This window comes from Acomys minous (genome assembly GCF_964271855.1).
Source record: "Acomys minous genome assembly, chromosome: 2".
NCBI classification, from domain to species: Eukaryota; Metazoa; Chordata; class Mammalia; order Rodentia; family Muridae; genus Acomys; species Acomys minous.
In genome coordinates, this window is record NC_140484.1 from 54,869,969 (window position 1) to 54,892,542 (window position 22,574).

General features: G+C 51.1%; 1 protein-coding gene across 4 annotated transcripts in view; it reads left to right on the plus strand.

Annotated features, from left to right (window-relative positions):
- CTTN (cortactin) overlaps positions 1 to 22,200 on the plus strand; it is a 34,620-nt gene extending 12,420 nt beyond the window's left edge. For 2 of the 4 annotated variants that reach the window (XM_084772080.1, XM_084772081.1), the window contains exons 8-18: positions 963 to 1,073; positions 4,249 to 4,359; positions 4,781 to 4,891; positions 5,725 to 5,835; positions 7,196 to 7,251; positions 10,583 to 10,652; positions 13,772 to 13,920; positions 16,147 to 16,236; positions 17,203 to 17,368; positions 19,618 to 19,689; positions 20,787 to 22,200. In XM_084772080.1, the coding sequence (XP_084628206.1) occupies positions 963 to 1,073; positions 4,249 to 4,359; positions 4,781 to 4,891; positions 5,725 to 5,835; positions 7,196 to 7,251; positions 10,583 to 10,652; positions 13,772 to 13,920; positions 16,147 to 16,236; positions 17,203 to 17,368; positions 19,618 to 19,689; positions 20,787 to 20,923 (1,184 nt within the window). In that variant the 3' untranslated portion in view covers positions 20,924 to 22,200. The remainder of the gene's footprint in view (positions 1 to 962; positions 1,074 to 4,248; positions 4,360 to 4,780; positions 4,892 to 5,724; positions 5,836 to 7,195; positions 7,252 to 10,582; positions 10,653 to 13,771; positions 13,921 to 16,146; positions 16,237 to 17,202; positions 17,369 to 19,617; positions 19,690 to 20,786) is intronic. The other 2 variants (XM_084772082.1, XM_084772083.1) reach the window with 2 other exon arrangements.
- Positions 22,201 to 22,574: the final 374 nt, after the last annotated feature.

The following is a 22,574-nucleotide window of genomic DNA, read 5'->3' on the forward strand; positions in this document are numbered from 1 at the left end:
GTGGCACACACAGAGCCCTGTGTCTGCCGGCTCCAGTAGAATCTGCATTCTCTTTGCCTGAGCAGAGCACCTCAGTGTCAGCTCTCTGGCATTGTCCCTGAAGGCGGAAACCAGAGCTGCGGACCTGTGTTTCAGCATGTGCCCTGAAACATGGGAGAGTGTTGACTGGTTTTCGTGGTGTCACATGAGGCTAGAGCCTTTTTTTAAAAACAGCAAAGGCAAATCATCTCTTGACTATCTAGTGGTTTGGTTTCTTCCAAGATGTCATGCTATCAAAGGCTGGCTTTGAACTCAATAATTCTCCTGCCTCAGCCCCATGAGTTCTGGGATGGCAGGTGTGTGGCACTTCACCTGACTGTGAATTGTCACTTTTGTTTATTTTTGAGACAGGGACTCATTTTGGCCTAGACTTCTCTGAAGCCCAGGTTGGCTTTCCACTCCCGGCAACCTTCCGCTTTAGTCTCCTTAGTACCCGGATCACAGCTGTGTGCAGCCTTGCCTGGCCTGTGAGTCTTTAAAGTGGGTAGACATCTTCCTTCCTTTGTGACCCTCCCTTACTTATTTTATGTAAGCATTTTTATTTACCTGTGTGTGCAGAGATGACCACAGGGGTCTGTCTTCTCTTCCAACACGTGGATCCTGGGAAAGGAACTCAACCAGGTTGAGCAGCAAGTGCCTTCCCCCCGTGCTCCCGTAGGCTCAGTGGCTCCCTACTTTGGGTTCTTGAAACAGGATCTCACACTGTAGCCTAGATTGATGATTCCTGGTGGGAACTGTGGCGGCCAGTTCATTCTCTCAGTACAAAACAATCATGCAGTGGTGGGAACTGATCTGACCTCTGTCTGCACAACCTTTGAGGGTGTCCAATGTCATCGAAAGGATGCGACCCTTGTGTTGTTCAAAATGTCCACCGCAGCTCTCGGGAGTCTTAACTCTTGCTGGCTGCTGTCTTGTCTCCTTAGACTACTCTAGTGGCTTCGGCGGGAAATACGGTGTACAAGCTGACCGTGTGGACAAGAGCGCCGTGGGCTTTGACTACCAGGGCAAGACGGAGAAACATGAGTCACAGAAAGGTACGCCGGGCCTTGGGCTCCTTTGCAGATGAAAGCGCTCTTTTCTTTTCTCTTCTTTTTCTTTTTGATCCTGTGTAGCTTTCAATCCTTTCATCCTTCAACTATTTATACATTTATTTATTTTGTGATGTACATGGATGTGCGTGGGTTTTATGTCTGCATGTATGTATATGTATTTTGTGCAGAAGCCAGAAGAGGGTATCAGATCCCCTGGAACTGCATTTGTAGATGGTTATGAGTGGCCACGTGGGTGTTTGGAACCTAAACAGGATCCTCTGAAGCACAGAAACATCTCTCTAGCACAGCAGGGTTCAACCTGTGGGTCGTGACCCCTTTGAGGTTGAATGACCCTTTCACAGGGGGCCTGTAGCAGAAATCCTTCCTATCAGGTATTTACATTGCAACTGGTAACAGTGGCAAAAATATAGTTATAACGTAGCAATGCAAATAATTTTATGGTTGAGGGTCACCACAACATGAGGTATTAAAGGATTGTAGCATGAGGAAGATTGAAATCCACTGCCCTTGTGCCTCTGTATTTTAAGACAGGGCCTCATTCTGTAGGCCAAGAATTCACCATGTAGCTTCAAGCTTGACCCAATCCTCCTGCTCTAGTCTTCTGAATGTTGTCATTACAGGTGTGAATCTGTGTGTGTATATGTGTGTGTGTGTGTGTGTGTGTGTGTGTGTTGGGGCATACGTGCCATGTGTGTATGCCGGAGGACAACTTCATGGAGTCACACCTCCTACCTGGATGCAGGGTTTAGAGGTTGAGATTGGCATGCTTGTGTGGCAAACACCTTTTTGTGTCTTGTTTTGTTTTGTTTGAGACAAGATCTTTATTATGTAGCTTTGGCTGTTCTGGAACTTACTACATAGACTAGGCTGGTCTGGAACTCATGGAGCTCCTCCTGTCTCTTCCTCCCAAGCACCTGGCTTATGGGAAACACCTTACTTTGTGCTTGTACCTGCAGAGCCATCTTTTTTTTTTTTTTTAAGATTTATTTTATTATTATATATACAGTGTTGTCTGCTTGTGCACCTGCAGGCCAGGAGAAGACACCAGGTTACGTTATAGATGGTTGTGAGTCACCATGTGGTTGCTGGGAATTGAACTCAGGACCTTTGGAAGAGCAGGCAGTGCTCTCAACCACTGAGGCATCTCTCCAGCCCCTGCAGAGCCATCTTAAAGCCCACTCCCCACCCCCATTTTCTTTTTTTAAAGATTGCTGGGCAAACTTGGAGACAAGGTCTGGGAGTAGAGCTTAGTGGCAGAGCACGAGGCTCTGGATTTGAACTCCACATCCTCCAAACCTCTGTAACTTTGTCAGATTCTGCCAAAAGGTCCTGCTAGGCCATACTGACTTTCTCCTTCCATGCTGTGAAGAGCACGAGGAGCCTGGTGTTTACTGAGGGTGCAGCCACAGCCTGTTGTCCTTGTGATGTTTTTGTTTGTGCCCACACACATCAGTCTGTTTAGTGTTTGCCAGAATTTGAAAACCAAGAGCTTGTGTCAAAAAGAAGCCCTTGGATTTCTTAAATAAAATTAAAAAAAAAACAAAAACAAAAACAAGCAAACAAACCAAAAACCAAGAGACTGTCTGGGTCCCAGCATGGTGGGTACATATGCTTGCTATGTGTGAGGACCTGAGTCTGAACCCCCGGAATTCACATGAACGCTGGGCACAGCATGTGGCATGAGGGTCTGTGTTCCCAGTTTATCTGTTGGGAGTTGGGAGGCAGAGACAGAATCTCTGAAGCACATGGGCCAAGCCTGTCGTACTCGGTAGAAAAACAAGAGGTCTTGTCTCAAATATGGTGGAAGGTGAGGACCCCAGGTTATCTTCTGATCTCCACATGAACCTACATACACATACATGCATGCACGCATGTACGAAAAGTTCTGGCCATGCTGGCTTGGCCCCTTGAAATGGGCCAATGTGCCTGGGGCCTGCATAGCTGTAGCTAGCTGCCTTCCTTGGGCTCTTCCTTGGGCTGGGTGTGCAGCTGTGACTTCACCCAGGTCACTGCTCTCTTTCCCGAGCCACCCCTCACTCAAGCGGTGTGTGCTGAACATTCTAGGCTGTCCTGTCCTGCTGGCTATGGCACATGGGCCCATAAGTTGCCTGCGGCATCTTCTAGAGGGTCCAGGAACCTACAGAAATCATGGTATGTTAGGTAGTGCAAGAGTGACATGTCACATGACCTTGTCAGAACAGAGCCTGGATTTCTAAAAGGTTTGCCACATGTATTTTTTTTTCCTATTATTTTTGTGTGTATGAGTATTTTTACCTGCATGTGTGTCTGTATGTTACTGTGTGTACCCGATGCCTGTGGAAGCCAGATGAGGGTGTTGGATCCCCTAAAACTAGAGTTACAGATGGTTTTGAGCCACCACTTGGGTGCTGGGAATCAAACCCAGGTTTTCTGAAGGAACAGCCAGTGTTGTTAACCACTGAGATATCTCTCTTTAGCCCTAAAGATTTTCTTTTTTAATATATGTATGCGTGTGTGTCTGTGTGTATGACATATGAGTTCAGATGCCTTCAGAGCCCAGAAGAGGGCATCTGAAGTTGCATATGAGCCACCATGTGGGTGTTAGGAACTGAACTCTGGTCCTTTGCAAGGACATCTAGTGCTCTTAACTGCTGAGCCATCTCTCTAGCCCCGTCTGTTTTCTTTTTGTTTGTTAGTTTTCCAGACAAGGTCTTACTGGCTGGCTTTGAACTCAGTGTATATTGGGAATTGGCTTCAAATTCTTAGCAATCCTCCTGCCTCAGCCTGCTGTGTCCTGAGACACAGACATGAGCCCCCACACTTGGGCTCTCTCTCTCCCCACCGTGTGAGCCCCGGGGATTGGGCTCAGGTCATCAGACTTAGTGACAAGTGACTTTACCTGCTGCGCCATCTCGACAACCCACATTTTACCTTCTTCAAGGCAATATAACATGTCCATCGACTCTGTTGGCTTAATGTTTTATGTTTACTCATTTTGTGCACGTGTATGGATGTGCGCATGTATGGAGGTCAGAGGACAACTTACAGAAGTTGGCTCTCTCCTTAAACCGCATAGGTCCCAGGGATTGACCTTGAGCCTTCAAACTTGGCCGCCGGCACCTGTAGCCTCTGACCGGCCCTGTTGCTAGTTTGTTAAACAGTGTTGTTCTTGTTTCAGATTACTCCAAAGGTTTTGGTGGCAAATATGGAATCGACAAGGACAAAGTGGATAAAAGTGCTGTGGGCTTTGAGTATCAAGGCAAAACAGAGAAGCATGAATCCCAGAAAGGTACCTCCACTTCATCTTACTCTAGCTAGCCCCTTCCGGGGCGACAGGCGTGGCCAGGATGAAACTGTCACCGGCAGGATTTCAAATGGTCAATCTAAGACAGCCATTTCCAGCCTGTGGCTACATAAGATCTCAAACATTGGCCTCGTCTTTGGCTCTAGTAGCTAGTAGCAGTGTCCTGTCACGCATGTCTGCCTGTGTGTGATGAGACCTTGCTGCCTCAAGGTCCATGTGTGTTGGGCCTGCCTATTTAGCCGCACTCCTAAGATATGGCTGTCTCGAGGAGGTGTCAGCCAGGGTCGCCTCCCAGCTGTGCCCAAGGGGGAAGTGAAGTGTGTCTCCTTGCATCTGAAACCTGCTTCTTCCCCCGTCCTGGGCTGCGCAAGTAACGCCAGGGTGTGGCTTTCTGTTGTGCATGTAGACTATGTGAAAGGGTTTGGAGGAAAATTTGGTGTGCAGACAGACAGACAAGACAAGTGTGCCCTTGGCTGGGACCATCAAGAGAAGCTGCAGCTGCATGAATCCCAAAAAGGTACCTCCTCTAGCTCTGCTCCCTGCTTTTCTCAAAGGCCTCTGGGAAGCGTGTGTTTGTTCCCCAGTTGGTCACGTGCTTCATGTCAGCCGTGTTTCTGTCTTGAGTTTCATTTTCACGGTGTGAAGTTGTCCCTGTCTCCTCTAGTGTCAGAGGGCCCCATAGGTGGCCGAGGGCTAGGGTGATCCTGTACCCTAACCCTCTGACCCAGGGCTGCAGCCGCTGGGAGCCTGGTTCCTGTAGCTCCCAGAGGGGCTTTTATCCTCTGGGTTCCTGGATTCTCCTTATAAGGTGGGCTGTGGTATGTGGAAGGCGCCCTTCTTTCTGTGGTGCTGGGGATGGAACCCGGGGCCTAGTCTTTGCTGGGCAGCGTCTGTCTGCCTCTGAGCCTCCTTTCAAATCCTTAGCACACTTCTATTCTAACTGGGAGTGTTTTCTTGTCGCAGTGAGAACCTTGTCCCAGGGTTTGAGGAAGGTAAAGGGACACTTATAGCTGTCCCTCCAGCACAAGGAGTGGGCCTGCTAACTAATCCCTGTGTTGTCCCTTTCCTGTCATCAGCCTGGGCAGGACACTACAGGCAAACCTTGAAGCCTGGAGTAGCTTTGATTAAGCTTTACATTTACCATCTGACCCTGCTTCTGCGGCTCCACAGAAGTGCACTGACTTTGAAGTCTGTTCCTTAACCCTTTGGTCAGTGTTAGACCATCAGGCCCAGATTGGAGCTTTTGCTGTCTGAACAGGGTGTGCTTGACCATTGCCCATGCTCATGTGATTCTAACCTGACTGTTTCCTCTCTTGGTCATGTTCCCTACTGTCTCGCGTGGATCTCCAGACTATAAGACTGGTTTCGGAGGCAAATTTGGTGTTCAGTCCGAGAGGCAGGACTCCTCCGCTGTGGGGTTTGATTACAAGGAGAGATTGGCCAAGCACGAGTCCCAGCAAGGCACAGTTGCCCCTGCCTCCCCCCACCAGCCATTGCAGTGCAGCTGACTTGCAGCATAGACTTCAGGGTTCACCGCAGTGCCTGTGACACTTCCCTATGCCATTGGCTGCCAGGGATGTCTTCCACCCCAACAACATCCTGGAGCTCAGCCCTTTCTTTCCTCAGCCCCATTTTTCCCCCCTCTAACCTTTAGGGTTCAGGTTAGGAGGGACTCTGCAGGCCAGGTCAGTGTAGTTTCTGCAGCAGACAGCTCTGGCCTCCTTGCTGCCGACCCCCAGCACTGAGTATCTGAGCCCCTCCTCATTGTCTCTGACCCACAGGGAGGTAGGTTTACTCCTCCCAGCCAGCCCTGATGTTAACTCCACGCCAGGGTCATAGAGATGGAAAGACAGGCGTGTTTCATGTGGTCTCTGTGTCTTTGTTTGCAGTGGTGTTTTGTTTTGTTTTGTTTTGTTTTTTTATGGCCAGTTGCACAAAGTTTTGTGTGTTCAGAGTTTTGGGCTTTTTGTTTTTTGTTTTTGTTTTACTTGTTTGTTTGTTTTGATTTTTGGCCACACTGTCCGTGTGTAACATTTCCACTCTGAGCCACACCGTATGGGCACAGTGTGCACATGGCTGCTACGGGCAGGTGGAGGCACACCCTCGGGGTGCCAGCCGCTCCTGTGGTTTTTCTCTCTCTGAGAGATCAGACCTGGCTCCTGGAACTTGAGTGTCCGGGCAGAGGTATGTGACTCTCTGAATCAGGGTGGAATGTAGCCTCCCAGATGCCATCGGGCCTGGAGTGAGTGATCTTAGTGCCAGCCCAGCAGATTACACGGATGTGGCCATTATTCCTGTGATGTCGAGGCTGCGTGGCTGTCACTTTCATGTGTTTGTGTGTGTGGCAGCAGCAGACATATTTGTCTGGTGGCATTTCGACACAAGAGTCTTTTTTTTTTTTTTCTTTTTAAAAAGCAAGAGAACAAACTACGGTGGGGCCTCTATTTAGTGCCCGGTAGAGCAGGCGCCCAGGAAGCAGATGAGAATAAGGCCCTGGCTGGTGCGAAGACTGTGCTATAGAAGTGTGCACTGCGAAGGCCTGTCCTGTGCCCTCCCTCCTCGGCTTCCTTCCTGCCAGCCTGCCGCCCGTTCCCTCCCTACCCCCATTCCTGGAAGCATGCCCACACCTCTCCTGCTCCTTGCCTGCACTGGGCACTGTGGTTAGACAGCTGGCTTTGCCAGGAGAGCCTGTCCTCAGGCAGCTTTCACGTCCCTCTGCTCTGGTTCATGTCCCCGGGCTGTTTGTGGACCCATGTGCATGTGTCTGTCATTGTACACTCTTCCTTAGCCTCATGTAAGTCTGGCCTTTACCACCTTTTAGACTATGCCAAAGGATTCGGCGGGAAGTACGGGGTGCAGAAGGATCGGATGGACAAGGTAAGGCCGCCGAGCTATTGTGGGAATGTCCTTCTGAGAGCCCTGGGGTCCCAACACTGGAGGTCTGTCCAGCAACGTTGGGCATGGCCCTGGGGCATCCACCTGGGAACCCTGCATACCTCATGTAGCACACCGTGGGTCCATTCTGGATCAGAAAGCTGAGAACCTGGTCATAGCACAGCGCTGAGCAGAGCGGCTCTCGGGTGAAACCCACGCACTTGCTGTGAGGATCTTTGGGCCATGCGACTATTTGAACTTTTAATTATTAGCAATAGGCCAGACGAGAAGCAGTTCTTGGTGGGCTGGCATTTTAGAAGAGCTTAGTGGCCACATTTAGTCTCTGGCTGTCGCCACAGACAGAGGGAGCCAGGCCATTACTCTTGGTGCAGTTGGGCAGCCGGTGGGATGCACTGGTCCGTGGCCTGTCCTTTTTCACCCTTTCCTTCAGATGGGGTCTTGCTGTTGCCTCCCAGGCTGGCCTGGGACTTGAGATCCTACCGCCTCGGCCTCCAGAGTCTGGCATGGATGGCCAATGCCATCTAGTCCAGCTTTATCTTTTAGGCATGAAAGCACGTGCTTGAAGAAACAGTTTGTTCCCTCTCCCCAGAGCCCCTCATCAGCAACAGGTCAGTTTGGGGACTCTTTGAGGTCAGCTGTGAGCCAGTGAAAGAATTGTTTTCCTAGTGTTTCTGCCAGTGGTGGGTGGGTTGGTGTTGGGCATTGCTAGACAGCTTTGTGGGTTCTCCAGTGCCCTGGCAGGTGCTGCTTTTCTCTGCCTGAGGTGAGCTGCGTCTTCTGAACTGCGCAGATGCACATGTTCAGTCCTGTCCTTGGCTGTGGTCACGCATGTCAGGAGCACCCACAGAGTTGTTCTTCAGTTAGGCTCATAGCTCACTGGGGGCAGCTTCACCCCAGGCCCCCCTCCCCGCCCCCATCACCAGAACATTTTACAGGAGACCCTGAGAGTGCATGGCAAAGCCGTTGCTAGGCGGTGATGATGTACACCTTTAATCCCAGCACTTGGGAGGCAGAGGCAGGTAGATCCCTGAGTTTGAGGCCAGCCTGATCTACAGAGTGAGTTCCAGGACAGCCAGGGTTACACAGAAAAACCCTGTCTCAAAAAATTATTATTGTGTGTATACATGTATATGTATGTATATATGTATATATGTATATATGTATGCATGTATATGTAGGTATATGTACATGCATGCGCAGGTATGTACCACAGAGTATACATGGAAGTCAAAAGACCCCTGTGTGAGTTGGTTTCTACCATGTGGGTCCCAGGGGTTGAACCGAGGTCACTGGGCTTGGTAGTGTGCTCCTGTACCCTGGGCCAAGTTTTGAGGGTAGATTGAAGCTTATCTGCAAAGATGGGGTCAGTGACAGTGAAGCCTGGTTTAGGAACAAGGTCAGTGCAGATGTGGAAGAGTGAGGGGCGGCGTCTTTAACTACATGGTTTTCTGCCTCGGGGAGGGACCCGGGAAGCCTATGGACCATGCAGCCTGTCCTTTACGAAAGCAACCTGAGTCCAGGCACAGTTGCACACGCCTGTAACTCCAGCACTTGACAGAGCTGAGGGAGGAGTTGGGGGACTCTAGGCAGTGGTGGATCCTTGCAGAGTTGGAGAACTCAGGTAAAAACGATGAGAGTAATAAAGCTTTAGGCAGCCAGGGTGCTGCAAGGCTGACTCAGTTGGACGGGAGGGTCTGCAGGGTGCCGAGGGACTCCCCTCAGGCCTTCACCTCTGCTAGTCAGCAGAGACCGAGCAGGGAGGCTGGGGGAGGGGGCAAGAGACCAGGTGTCTAGTGGCTGAGGGCCCTGTGGCAGAGGACATGAGGAACTAAGTGTATTCGAGGCCGGCATCGAGGAAGTTGTGGTGACTGTGGTTAGTGGCGATGACAAAGATGGCGACCGCAGAGACGGCGACCGCTAACCTTGTGTGCTCAGTCAGGAAATGATGTGGTTAGAATTATCTCTTCTGCCCCGTCAGCCAGGCGTAGCTATTTTCTCCTTGTCTGTTGTCCTGTGGAGGAGCCCAGGATCCTTCCTGCCCAGGGAACTGTGGCGCAGGATCAGGGCGCAGGCTGTGCCTTAGTGATTAAGATGAGGCGTTGACCCTGATGCTTCTCCCTCTCCAAGAAAGGAGAAGTGTTCCTCATGGTAGTTTTGGGTGACTCAAAGGACAAAAGTGGCCATCTTGTTGGACTCTTAGAACCAGGCTCCATGGAGAAGGAGATGGAGTGAGCGTTGACATAGGCAGGTTGGAACAGGGTCTGAGAGGGGGAGACCCAGGAGAGCAGGAGTGGGGTCAAGAAGGTAGGTTGAGGCTGGGTGTGGCTCAGTGGTGAGGCTGGCTTAAGGCTGAGGAGGAGGCCCTCGGTGTCACCCCCAGGATGCTTTAGGAAGAAAAGGGGGTGTTGTGATCTGGAAGGCAGGGCATGGGTGGGTGAGGGAAGGGAGTGGAGGGCGTGGAGATGGACCAGGGCTCCCCCAGGTGGTTGTTAATGAGACAGGGGCCTCCTAGACAGCAAGGTGAGGGTTGTTCTGCAGGATCAGCGAGGGTCAGGGTGAGGGCAGGGCGTCTGGGAAGAGGAAAAAGGATAGCGAGGGCGGCTAAGATGGGCACAGCTCTGACCTAGGGGCTCTCAGCTGAGAAGGGCGCCATATGGGCGACGGGCAGGGTGCCGCTTCATCACTGGTGGTCTCAGCTTCCTTGTAGAAGGGGGATGGGCTCTGAGACTGGAGGGGAGGGTCAAGCTGAGTGTAGCCCATCTGGAGTCAACTGAGTTAGAGGACAGAGTGCGTTTGCTCAGGGCCCCTGGACCACCTTTAGCTGCCCTTCTTTAGGTGGCATGTGTTGGGAGTGGTGAATGCCCTGAACCCTGAATATCCATTTATATAGAAGCCCTATTGCTGGGCTGTCACTGGTGTCAGTGCCCTGTGAGCCTGTGCCTATGTCAGCCACTCTGCTTCCTTGATCCCTTCCAGAATAATTCTGGAGCCTATAAGCATGGTTGGGGTATGGGATGTTGAGAGAACATGCAGAAGGGCAAGGAAGGGCCTGGCCAAGTGACCCTGTGACCTACAGAGCCCCACAGTCTAAGTGCAGGAGCGCGCAACTGCGTGCTAATCAGCGAGTCTGTGAAAGAGGAGCTGAGCCCCAGTGAATCTGCAGAGTGTAGGATGGGGGCAACAGCTCAGTGTTGGGGGGGGGGGTGAGTGTTTTGAAAGCCGGGAAAGGCCCCTCACATTTACGAGGCAACAGCTGCCCTGGCTGTGAAGGAGCGAGGATAGTACTCCCTGATCCCTCTCTCTCTCTCTGCAGAACGCATCTACCTTTGAAGATGTGGCCCAGGTGCCCTCTGCCTACCAGAAGACTGTCCCCATTGAGGCTGGTGAGTCCTAGCAGTCTGAAAGCACTGTCTGGTCCATGGGATACTCTGTTCGTTCCCCGTGGTCTCTTCCTGCCATGGCTGAGGGAGAGGCCTCACCTTGTAGGGTACTGGTGAGAGGTGCTGGGACCAGTTCTGGGACCGGCCTACATGTAGTCCCTGAGCCCACTCTACTCACTGGTCCCAGCTACAGCCTGAGGAAGAGAAGCAGAGGCTTCTCAGTCTCTCATCCACAAGCTTTTGGCCAGTGGCTCAGGTGTCATTTCAGGTGCCTACTGGGCATGTGAGGAGTGAGGGGTGAGAAGCATCCAGAGAGTGCTGTTTGCGTATAAGATAGAAATCCCCAACTCACCATTGGCCTCTGCAGATCCACGATCAGCACTTATTTTGATACATGAAAACCAAGGCCTTTTGCAAAAGCCTCTGCAGTTACAACTGGAGTTTGATATCTACTGTTTGTCAGATTAGAAGGGTCTAGACATGGTGGCATATGCCACCTGTAATCTCTGCTCTTGGCAGACTGAGGCAGGAGGCTTACCACAAGTTCAAAGCCAGCTTGGATTACACAGTGAGGCTTGGACCTGCCTGGGCTGTGGAGTGAGAACCTGTCTCAAAAAAAAAAACAAAACAAACAAACAAACAAAGACTATGAGGTGCTTAAATAGAGAATACAGTGTGGAAATTGGCCTCAGTGTCATACTGGGTGATGGAGGTGGTGTTGTCACAGGACCACAGGCTCCTGCTGCCTGCCGGAACCTTACAAGGGAACAAGAATGACCGTGCTAGGCAGCGGGAGAGAATGCTCCCGGGGAAGCTGTGTGTGTGTGAGGCCCAGCGGGCTGCGGTCTCTCTCTGAATACTTCCGGGGTCTTGCTCACTCAGTGGTGCTACTGTTTGTTTTCAGGCTCTAGATTAGCTGCTCCTCACCTGCAGAGCCCCCTTTCACACAATCTGAGAGGTCACACCTGACAGCCACCTCATTACAGGCTTTAAATGACAGCTGTCATGATCATTGTATCAGTTAGAGATTTTTGCTGGGATGAAACACGTGACCAAAAGCAACTCTGAGAGGAAGAGGTGTATTCGGCTTATGCTCCCACATCACTGGTCATCACTGAAGGAAGTCAGGACAGAAACTCAAAACAGGGCAGGAACCTGGAGGCAGGAGCTGAGGCCGAGGCCATGGAGGGTGCTGCTTGCTAGCTTGCTCCCCATAGCTTGCTCAGCCTGCTTTACAGAACCCAGGAGTGGCACCACCTACAATGAATGGGCTCGGGCCTCCCTCGTTAATCACCAATTAAAAAAAATGCCCAGCAGGCTTGCTTGCAGCCTGATTTTTGTTTTGTTTTGTTTTGAGACAGGGTTTCTCTGGGTAGCCCTGGATGGCCTGGCACTTGCTCTGTAAACCTTGAACTCAGAAATTCACCTGCCCCTGCCTCCCAAGTGCTGGGAATGAAGGCGCACACCACCACTGCCCAGCTGAAGCCTGATCTTAATGAAGGCATTTTCTCAGTTGAGGCGGTAGGAGGCTGGAGCATGGCAAACATGGCCCTGGCAGGTCTTATCCCCTCCCGTTCCCTCTTCCTGCTAAACCATTAGGTTACGTTCCTAAACCTAGCCACCAAGGTCTATTCCCCTTTTTGGCCATTTTCCCTCCTAAGGCTGACCACCAGGGTCCAGCCATCAATATGCTATACCGACCAAATCTGTCCAATCAAAACTAACCAACGCATCCTGACACGGGGCTTCCATCTTTCCCTTTATAAAGTGCCATTTTCCTATGTACAGGTGTACAGGCCACGTCTGCCTTCTGTCTACCCAGAGGTAGTCATTGTCCCTCCTGAGCCAATATCCCTTCCTCCCTTTCCCTTGTCCCTTGTCTCTTTTCCCTCATCCTCTGCCTCTTGTCCTCTGTCTCTTATTCTCTGCCCTTTGTCCCCCTGGGGCAAATAAATTTTTGTTCCATGAGGTTGGCCTTGGTGTGTCCTGTGCTGACTCTGATCCTTTCAGGCTCCGTCCTCTCCAGTGGTGCTAGCTTGTGTCAAGCTGACATAAAACTAGCCAGCACACCGTGATAGCAGCTACAAATGTCCCAAAACCCAGAGGGTTTTTTAGTTTTTGCATTTGCCTTTGTAGACAGGGTTCCACTTCCACTATATGTCCTAGGCCAGCCTTGAGCTCATGAATTAGCTCAGATGGCCTTGTGCTTAAAGTGATCCTCCTGCTACAGTCTCTCAAGTGTTGAGGTCCTAGGTATGTGCCAGGACACCCGGCCAACCCAGTAGTTTGTTTGAAAACTGCACTTTCATACTGACAAACAGCAATACTTTCTTTCCTTATCTATTTATTTACCACTGTACTTGGCTCGGCAATACATTTTCTTTACCAGACAGGCTCACCTTGGAGGAACAGCCTGCCAGACACTCAAACCCGCTTATTATGTCTGGAAAAATGGTGTTCCCAGAACAAACCTGTTCGCTTGTGAGCTTAGTAGTACAGTAAGCCTGTTCCTGAGACAGGCTTTTGCTGGTCATGACTGGCGTACTCTCTGCTTTCCTCACACAGAATGAGGGCAAATATATTCAAGGGTCAATAGGTGTTGAAAGCCAATGCGTTTTTGTTTTGTTTTGTTTTGTTTTTTCTGTTCTAAAATTATTCCCCCTTCTTGCTGCTGCTGCTGCTGCTGCTTCTTCCTCTTCTTCTTCTTCTTCTCCTTCTTCTTCTTCTTCTTCTTCTTCTTCTTCTTCTTCTTCTTCTCCTTCTTTTTCTTCTCCTTCTTTCTTCTTCTTTCTCCTCTTCCTTCTCCTCCCCGTTCTCCTCCTTCATTTTTTTTGGTGCTAGGGACGGAACCCCTCCCAACCCAGCCTTCATGGCTAGAGATCTTAGCCTGAGCGTGCGGTGCTTGACTATGACAGTGGCCAGCTTAACTGTGGCCCAGCCCAGGGCTTCTGACACCCATCAGTCTCCCTTGGGCTTTGCGTGTGGCTGGCCTAAGGTGAGTTGACTGTGTTCTGTGGGTATCCTCCCCGCTAAATGAGGATGACGACACTGCAGTGTTACCCTGGTGTGGCTTTGTCCTGTTGAGGTGTTCTGAGACAGATGTGTCCTCTCTTTCCTCCTAGTGACCAGCAAAACCAGTAATATCCGAGCTAACTTTGAAAACCTGGCAAAGGAGAGGGAGCAGGAGGACAGGCGGAAGGCGGAAGCAGAGAGAGCTCAGCGGATGGCCAAAGAGAGGCAGGAGCAGGAGGAGGCTCGAAGGAAGCTGGAAGTGAGTAAAGATGCTGCGTCCCGTTCCAAGGCCTAGCTGCCTCTCTCGAGTTTGCAGTGGCACACTATGAGGAGGCTGTTCCTTTTCATCTCTCTATCACTGCTTTGAGTAGAGGAAGTGGGTGTGGGGAGGGGCTCCTTCCTGAAGCTTCTATGATATGCTTGCTTGCATATCCCAGGAGAGTTTCTTTGCTCCCAGCTAGATTCAGGAGGTGCTGGTAGGAAGGCTCGTTCCCATGGGGAGGTAGAGTAACTTGGCCACCCACTATCTGGACCCCTTCAATCCTCAGCGCCTCTCCGTGGCCCTGTGGCCACCTGTGTGCTGGCCTTGACTCTCCACATTGGTTAGGAAGTAGACTCCCCAGTAACCCATGCAAAGTTGTTTATAAACACGAGACTCCATCTAAGCTGATGCACACACACTTCCTCCCAAGGAGGTGCTGGGGTTGAGACCGTGCACAGGAAGATGTGAAGTTAAAGGAGATGATGTGCGGGCTGCAGAGATGGCTCAGAGGTTAAGAACACTGACTGTTCCTCCAAAAGTCCTGAGTTCAATTCCCAGCAACCACATGGTGGCTCATAAACATCTATAATGAGATCTGGTGCCCTCTTCTGGCCTGCTGGCTCACATGCAGGCAGAATACTATATAAATAATAAATACATCTTTTAAAAAAAAAATGATGATGTGCAGTTGGCAGATGGTGCTGAGAGCACCGGCACTGACAGTTGGTCCTAGTTTGCTGAGGACATGCAGCTGCATGTAGGAGTGACCATGCATGTGTAAAGTATACAGCTCCTCCCTTTAGCGGCCCAGTCCCAGAGCGAGGGCTCACACCTCAGGCTTTGTTCAGCCACAGTGCACGTGCCGCATCCTACGGCATTTTGACTCCTTTTTAGAAGATCACTGCAGGCTGACTGGGTTGTGTGGCTCTGGATATCTAGTTCTGATATCAGAGTCTCTTGATGCTAGTGCCTCTGCTGTGTGGTGCTTTCCTGTCCTGCCCACGGCCTTTCTTATACCATCGTCTCCTGTCAGTTTTAAGCTGACAAGACTCGACCTGACCTCCTTGTGTGACTTTAAACCTGCACTTGGCAATGAGAGCTCTTCTTGGTGTCCAGCTGTGTATAGGGAGGGCTGGGAAGAACCCCACAGCCTGTAGTCACAAATGGCCTAACTAACAGCCTGGCCTCCTCATTGTGCTGGAGGCATGGACCGCCTAGATTGGTCCTTCCCTCAGGTGCACAGGACTCCCAATGCCTGGGGCGCATCTTTGGTGATTGCCGTGGCTGTTCGCTCTAGTGTTGCACTATAGGCAGTTCCTTGGCTGCAGAGACTGTGTTAAGAGTCTTTATGGAGTTTCTTTCAAGAGCACATAGTGTGGCCATTGTCCCCTTAAAGAGGGGGTGTGGAGTGGATAGGTGAGGTTCAGTCCTGTCTCTGGGCCCTGACTGCAACCCTGAACATCTCCTGTGGGGACATGAAGATTTCAGTAAATTTCCCATGTTGCTATCTGAGCTTGTCCCCCTAGTGGTTAGAACACCCCATATTTGGTGCCACAGCCCTAAAGTCCAAGTGTCCTGTGGCCTTGGAGGCTTTGGGGAGATCCCAGGTGCTGCCTTCAGCATCTCTAGGCTGCCTTGGCTCTTTGGCTTGGGGCTGCCTCCTTCTCCCACCCTTTGCATTCCTCATCGCTTCCCCTAGCCATCTCTACTCCATCTCCTCTTATCAAAACTTTGGGGTAACATGGACCCACTTACAGCCTGGAATGGTTTCTATCTTCTTTTTAGTGTTCTGTTGCAGTCTTGGGAACTAGGATTTTGCCCTGTGGGGCGTGGTCTCTGGAGAGCAGCCCACCTGTCTCCCCACATGCAGAAAATACTACCCACACAAAGGTCCCGAAACTCTGGCCCATGGTAGCATTGGCTCAGAGCCCCAAATTGGGAAATGGGCTGAAGGCAAGATGGAGGGGCGGCTTGATGGCACTGCTGCACATCTGCCCTGTGTCGCTGTCCACTGCACATCACAGTACATCTTCCCACCTTATGACATAGGAGTGCCATGGGCTAGCGTCCTTGAGAAGGCATGACCGTGTGACCCAGTGATCCATGCTTTCTACTCTCCCAGCAGGTGTCAAGCTTCCCACCTGGGTGCCACCCTCTTATGAAGTGGCAGGTGTGACTTCCAGACTGACCATTAACCATGCATTTGCTGTCCTTCTGTCTTAGGAGCAAGCCAGAGCTAAGAAGCAGACGCCCCCTGCATCCCCTAGCCCTCAGCCAGCTGAGGACAGACCGCCTTCCAGCCCCATCTATGAGGTGGGTAGTCATATGGCTAAGTTGGCTGCCCTAGACTCGTGTAGACTTATGCCACCCTCCCCTTCTCTGTCCCTGGAGCAAGGTGTCCCCGTAGATCGGCTTTTACCTTTAGGCAGCCTATAGCACCATGGCCTTCCTCCCCCTGTGGCTTCTGGGAGGTCAGTGGATGACGCATGCTCAGTGTGTTGGTCATAACGACTGCTCCCTCTGGAACTGGCCTTCCCTTCACCCTGAGACAGTGTTCTCCCCAGCCCTTTGAGCATCTTGTTCTCTGGTCCTTGTGGCTTCCTCACATGAAGACCTTGCCTAGCATCTCCCACACACTGTCTGGACTTGGGGAGCCCCTCTTCCCATATCCACATCCCATGGAACTCGGCCAGTCCTCATATATTGCCCCTCTCTATTAGCTAGGTGACATTCCTCACGGGTTCTGGGATAGTGTGGACATGGGGCTTAGGTGGCTGTGACCTTTACAACACCAGGATTCCCTCTCCTTGACACCACTGTTCCTTGTTCTGAGTGCCAGGCAGCTTTCCCTGCCAGGTGGTGTGGCCTTAGAGTTAGTGGCCCAACCAACAGAGGAATTCACACATAGCTACGCCTCTCACTGGGCCAGTGCTGAGGCATTAGCTGTTTGATGAGCCTGGCGACAGCATTGTTCTTGGGGGCAGGGACAGGTCCTGTGATCAGCTTTGGAGGAAGGATGGGGCAAGGTCCAGTGTGGAGCCACCACAATAGGAACTGGCCTTGCAGTCTCCTCTGGCTGCCAGCGCCTTGCTATATGGGACTGGTCCTGGACCTGGGTGATGTCCTTGGCCTGTGACAGCTTGCTCTGCACATTTACCCTCCACAGGAAGCTTCCTGTCCCCATTCTTGTCTCGCTTTATCTGACCATGGAGATCTCTTGTGAGTGGAGCTCTCCCAACTCAGGTGACACATAAAAGATGTGTGTTTGTCTCTCACCAGGATGCAGTTCCGTTCAAGTCAGAGCTGAACTACCGAAGTAGTGAACCTGAGCCTGTGTACAGCACTGAGGCTGCAGGTGGCCCCGAGACCAGTAGCCAGCAAGGCCTAGCCTACACATCAGAACCTGTCTATGAGACCACAGAGGCTCCTGGCCACTACCAAGCAGGTACTGGACCCCACTCTAGCCATGCCCCGGAAGTCCTCCCCTCTATTGTGCTCCTCAGAGAGGGTTGCCTTGCTGTCTGATTGTCTGGAATGTGAGTTCTCTGTCACCCCCTGGATCAGGGTGGGCTAGATGCAGTGCTCCCATCCCGCAGTCCTGGGAAGGTCCATGCTCTGCTGCATCGATGGTTCAGGCTGCAGTGGGGAGGGATCTGTTGGCCTGGTGAGTCCTTCCTTGGCGGGCCCTGCCTATTGCCCAGCTACCTCAAAGGCCACATCGCTTATGCCCTGAAGATGAACCAGTGCCTAAGCAGACGAACAGTGAGGTTACCTTGTGTACCTTGAAAATGAGATTCCAGTGAAATGCTAGACCAAGTGAGTTCTTCATCCCACCTGCAGCGTGTGGGGATGGGTGCAGAGCGCTTCGGCTTCTCTCAGCCTGAGAGGCCCAGGGCAGCCTTTGGGGCCCAGCCTCTGCTACCCTGGCCTCCTTCCTCTTGCATTAGTGGCATAGGACTTTTTTTTTTCTTTTCAGTCTCTGCCTTAATCACTGTTCTTTTGCTGTGAAGAGACACTGTGACCAAGGCAATTCTTTTTTTTTTTTTTTTTTGGCTTTTCAAGACACGGTTTCTCTGTGTAGCCTTGGCGGTCCTGGACTCTTATTGTAGACCAGGCTGTCCTCGAACTCACAGGGATCCACCTGCCTCTGCCTCTCAAGTCCTGGGATCAGAGGCATACGCCACCAGCGCCCAGCCCAAGGCAATTCTTATAATGCATTTAACTGAGGCTTGTTACAGTTTCAGATTCTTAGCCCATTACATTATGGCAGGAAGCATGGCAACAGGCATGGCAGCCATGGTGTTGAAAAAGTAGTTAAGAGGTCTGTTGTTGGTTTTGCTTTGCTTTGTTGTTCGAGACAGGGTTTCTCTGTGTATCCCTGGCTGTCCTGGAACTCTCTTTGTAGACCAGGCTGGCCTTCAACTCATAGAGATCTGCCTGCCTCTGCCTCCTGAGTGCTGGGATTAGAGGTGTGTTCCACCACGCCTGGCTGTGTAGTTGAAAGTTATGTCTTTATCTGCAGGCAGGTAGGGAGGAACAGTGCTGGGCCTGGCATCACCAGTGACACACTTCCTCCAACAAGGCCACACCTCCTAATCTTTCTAATTCTTTCAAATAAAGCATTCAAATATATGGGGGCTATTCTTTCTTCTCTTCCTCCTCCTCCTCTTCCTCCTCCTCTTCTTCCTCCTTCTCTTCTTCTTTTAAGAATTATTTATTTATGTGTAGGTGTTGTTCGTATGTACATCTACATATCAGAAGAGGGCATCGGATCCATGGGACTACAGTTATAGACAGTTATGAGCTGCCGTGTGGGTGCTAGGAATTAAACCCAGAGTCTCTAGAAGAGCAGCCAGCGTTCTCAGTCACTGAACCATCTCTCCACCCCCGAGGGGGTCATTCTTATTCAAACCACCACAGTCGTGCAGTCTGTCGCCCAGGCTGGCCTACTTACTTGTTACTTGTCCATGTGGCCGTGCTTCTCTGTAGGTGTCAGAGTTGCTGTCTAAGCTTTTACTCTTGAAAGCCAAGATCTGGCTTAAGAGTTTCTGTTGCCATGATAGAACACCATGACAAAAGCAAATTGGGGAGGAAAGGGTTTATTTGGCTTACACTTCCACACCACTGTCCATTAATGAAGGAAGCCAGACAGGAACTCTTTAACAGGGCAGGAACCTGGAGGCAGGAAGGAGCTGATGCAGAGGCCATGGAAGGGTACTGATTACTGACTTGCTCCCCATGGCTTGCTCAGCCTGTTATCTTAAAGAACTCAGATCCACCAGCCCAGGGAGGACACCACCCACATGGGCTAGGCCCTCCCCATCAATCACTAAGAAAATGCCTTATAGTGGGGTTTTTGTTGTTGTTGTTGTTGTTTTTGTTTTTTGAGACAGGATTTCTGGGTAGCTCTGGCTGTCCTGGAGCTCACTCTATAGACCACGCTGGCCTCAAACTCAGAGATTCATCTGCCTCTGTCTCTGCCTCCCTAGTGCTGGGATTAAAGCCTTGCACCACCACCACCTGGCTAAGTCCTTTTGTCTCTAGGAGGTATCTGATTCCTCCATCCCAACACCTGCCACACAGGAGCTCAGCTGCTGTCCAGAACTCTCTATGTTAGCAAGATTTCCCTTGAGTCCTTGGTAGGTATGTTTAGAGGACTTGGTACATTGCTCAGGACTTCTGCTTTGCTTACAGAGGATGACACCTATGATGGATATGAAAGTGACCTGGGCATCACAGCCATCGCCCTGTATGACTACCAAGCTGGTAAGGCACTGACTAGGGACACAGATGTTCCTGCCCCGGGGGAAGTTCCTAGGTAGTCCTCTCCTGAGACCAGTTCTGGGCACAAATACAAAGCTATTTTATGTTTGTTTTGAGCCAGTGTCTGTGTTACAGTCTGACCTTGAACTCCCAGGCTTGGACAATCCTGCCTCAGTCTCCCCAGGGGGTGACACCTTAGGTGAAGATGACTGTGCCTGGGAACAGTTCCTACAATTTATATTGAAGTAACTTTGGAGACATTACCTGGATGATGCCAAGGACGCCCATGCCTGTGCCCCCACCCCCTTGTCTCTCATCTTCCTGAATTTTTGGGGGTCTGAAGCTGCAGAGTCCCCCCTTGGACATGATAGACTCACTGTGCAAACTGGGGACTGAGTTCTACAAGAATGCACCCCACTGTCCCACTGATGACACCTTACACATGTGCCCAAGGGCCGCCTTGCTATGGTGGTTGAGGGGGGCCTTAGAAACAACATGGCCCCTCCGTGAGTCATGTCAGCACATCCGTTCCTCCTGGCCTAGTCTGTCATCACTCGAGCAGCTTTTAATGGCATGCATGGCTGTGACTCCCTCAAATCCTCAGGTGCCAGGCTCAGATGGAGGGATTTTCAAGTCCCCTTTCTGAACGGAGACCTGGACTGTATTTCCTGTGCACACATGGGTTCTGCGACTTTTTGGCCATCACCCCCCACCTCTCTAGAGTCTGGGTTTTCGTTTTCTTTCTTTCTTTCTTTCTTTTTTTCTTTTTTTGGTTTTTCGAGACAGGGTTTCTTTGTGTAGCCTTGGCTGTCCTGGCACTCGCTTTGTTAGACCAGGCTGGCCTCGAACTCACAGCGATCCACCTGCCTCTGCCTCCCAAGTGCTGGGATTAAAGGCGTGTGCCACCGCGCCCGGCTTGCTTCCAGGTTTTCATGTGCGATCTTAGTAGCCCTCCAGCCTCCGTCTCCCTTGCCCACGTCGTGTCTGCAGCCACTAAGGCCCTCTCCACAGCCCCGTCTCTTGCTGGGTGGGTGTCTTGGTCTCAGTCATGATGGTAGGCGGCGTTTCCATCTGAGTCTCTCTCTGCTCTTCCTCCCTAGCTGGCGATGATGAGATCTCTTTTGACCCCGATGACATCATCACCAACATCGAAATGATTGATGATGGCTGGTGGCGTGGGGTGTGTAAAGGCAGATACGGGCTCTTCCCGGCCAACTACGTGGAGCTGCGGCAGTAAGGCGGCCATCCAGCACCTACTGGCACCGGCACAGGGTTCACATTACAGATCATCTGCGAGCATTTGAGTTGGTTTCTGTTTCTGTTTCTGTTTTCCGAAGGTGGGGAAGGGAATATACATATTGCCTTTATATTTAATACTTCTGCTGATGCTTCAGGCCATGTCCTGCCAATGAGTTTGCTAACACCTGATAATCATGTTCATAAAGGACCTGGGTGATTCCTTTCAGCATCCTGACTGTGGTATTGTAGCCACTTCAGGGTCTGTGCTTCTCCTGAGGTTGGTGGTATGTGTGGCCTTGTGCCCTGCCCCCCCTCCCCTCTTCCCCCATGGCAGTAGGGTTCCCCAGGATGGAGACAGTGCTCCTGGAATGGCCACTCAGTGAGGATGCTCTCTGAGGTCCAGAGTTTAGAAGAAGAGGAAAGTGAGGTGGTAGTGGAAGAGGATTCTGGGAGCCCTGGAGCATTGACACTACGTGGGAAGTCCTGTCTGTCAGTACTGACAACTCAAGCCAGGATCCCAGGCCTCCTGCACTCCGCCCCTTCATCTCATCTCATCTTTGCCCCTTCCCTGATACCACAGTCCTGGCCGAGCCTCTTCTGTTGCCTCGCCTTGAAGTGTTACTTTCCCCTATCTGCATTCAAGGCCCATAGCACAAAGCATATCTTAAGAGATGTGCTGGCAGCTATCCTGGGCTTGGCTTCCAACACGGGAGGCAGGCGGAGGGGGTCTTGGATCTGCTCAAAACCCCTGAGCAGCCTGGAATGGGCTGTGTTTGGACTGCCATGTGGCTGGGCAGGCCTTTTCCTGCAAGCTTCCAAAAGCATCTCCCTACAAGGGAGCTGTATTCTTTTTTTTTTTTTTTTTTTTTGCCAAATATATTCAATTAGTCGAATGATTGAATAATTGGTTGGTTGTTTGGTTGATTGATTGATGTGGCTGAAAACAGGACTGTGGGTGAACTGATGTTCCTACCTGGGTGCCTGCCACAGCTTCCCTGAGCAACTGTCCCTAAGATGCGTTCAATCTCTGAGACACCAGGAGGCTGGGCCACACTGGTTGCGTACAGTCAGGTGGACAGCATGTCCTTGTAGACAAGTCCCTACCACTGGGACACATGAGGATCAATGCCTGTTTTCTCCCCATGTGCTTTCTTGCAGAATCCTTGCCTTTCTGTTGTTAGGTCAGGTTTTCTATATGAATTATCATCTGGAATTCTGTAGCACACCTCATAGGTATGGATTTTTTTAAATTAAATATTCAGAATAAACTTTTTTTGATCCATTTGTTGTGTGGTCTTCTGCAGCACTTGGTCTCTATGTTCTGCTGTTGAAGGTGGCTTTGGTGCTGGGTTCCCGGGGCCCAGCTCAGGTGCCCTTTATCAAGCCTGCACAGTCCCTTGCCAGGACAGCTAGGCAGCACCAGCATCTTGAAGGGCCACTCCTTGACAGGTGCGTTTGGCTGAGCTGTACTCTCAGGCCACCAGTTTCTCTGCCCGGGATCTGAACAGGGACACGGCTCGGTTGATAAAGTGCTTGCTGCATTTCTTGGGCTCTTGCTGTGACAAAACATCCTGACAGAAACAACTTTAAGAACAAGGGTTTATTTTTGCCACAGTTGGAGGGTCCATCATGGGGAGGGCATGGCAGTG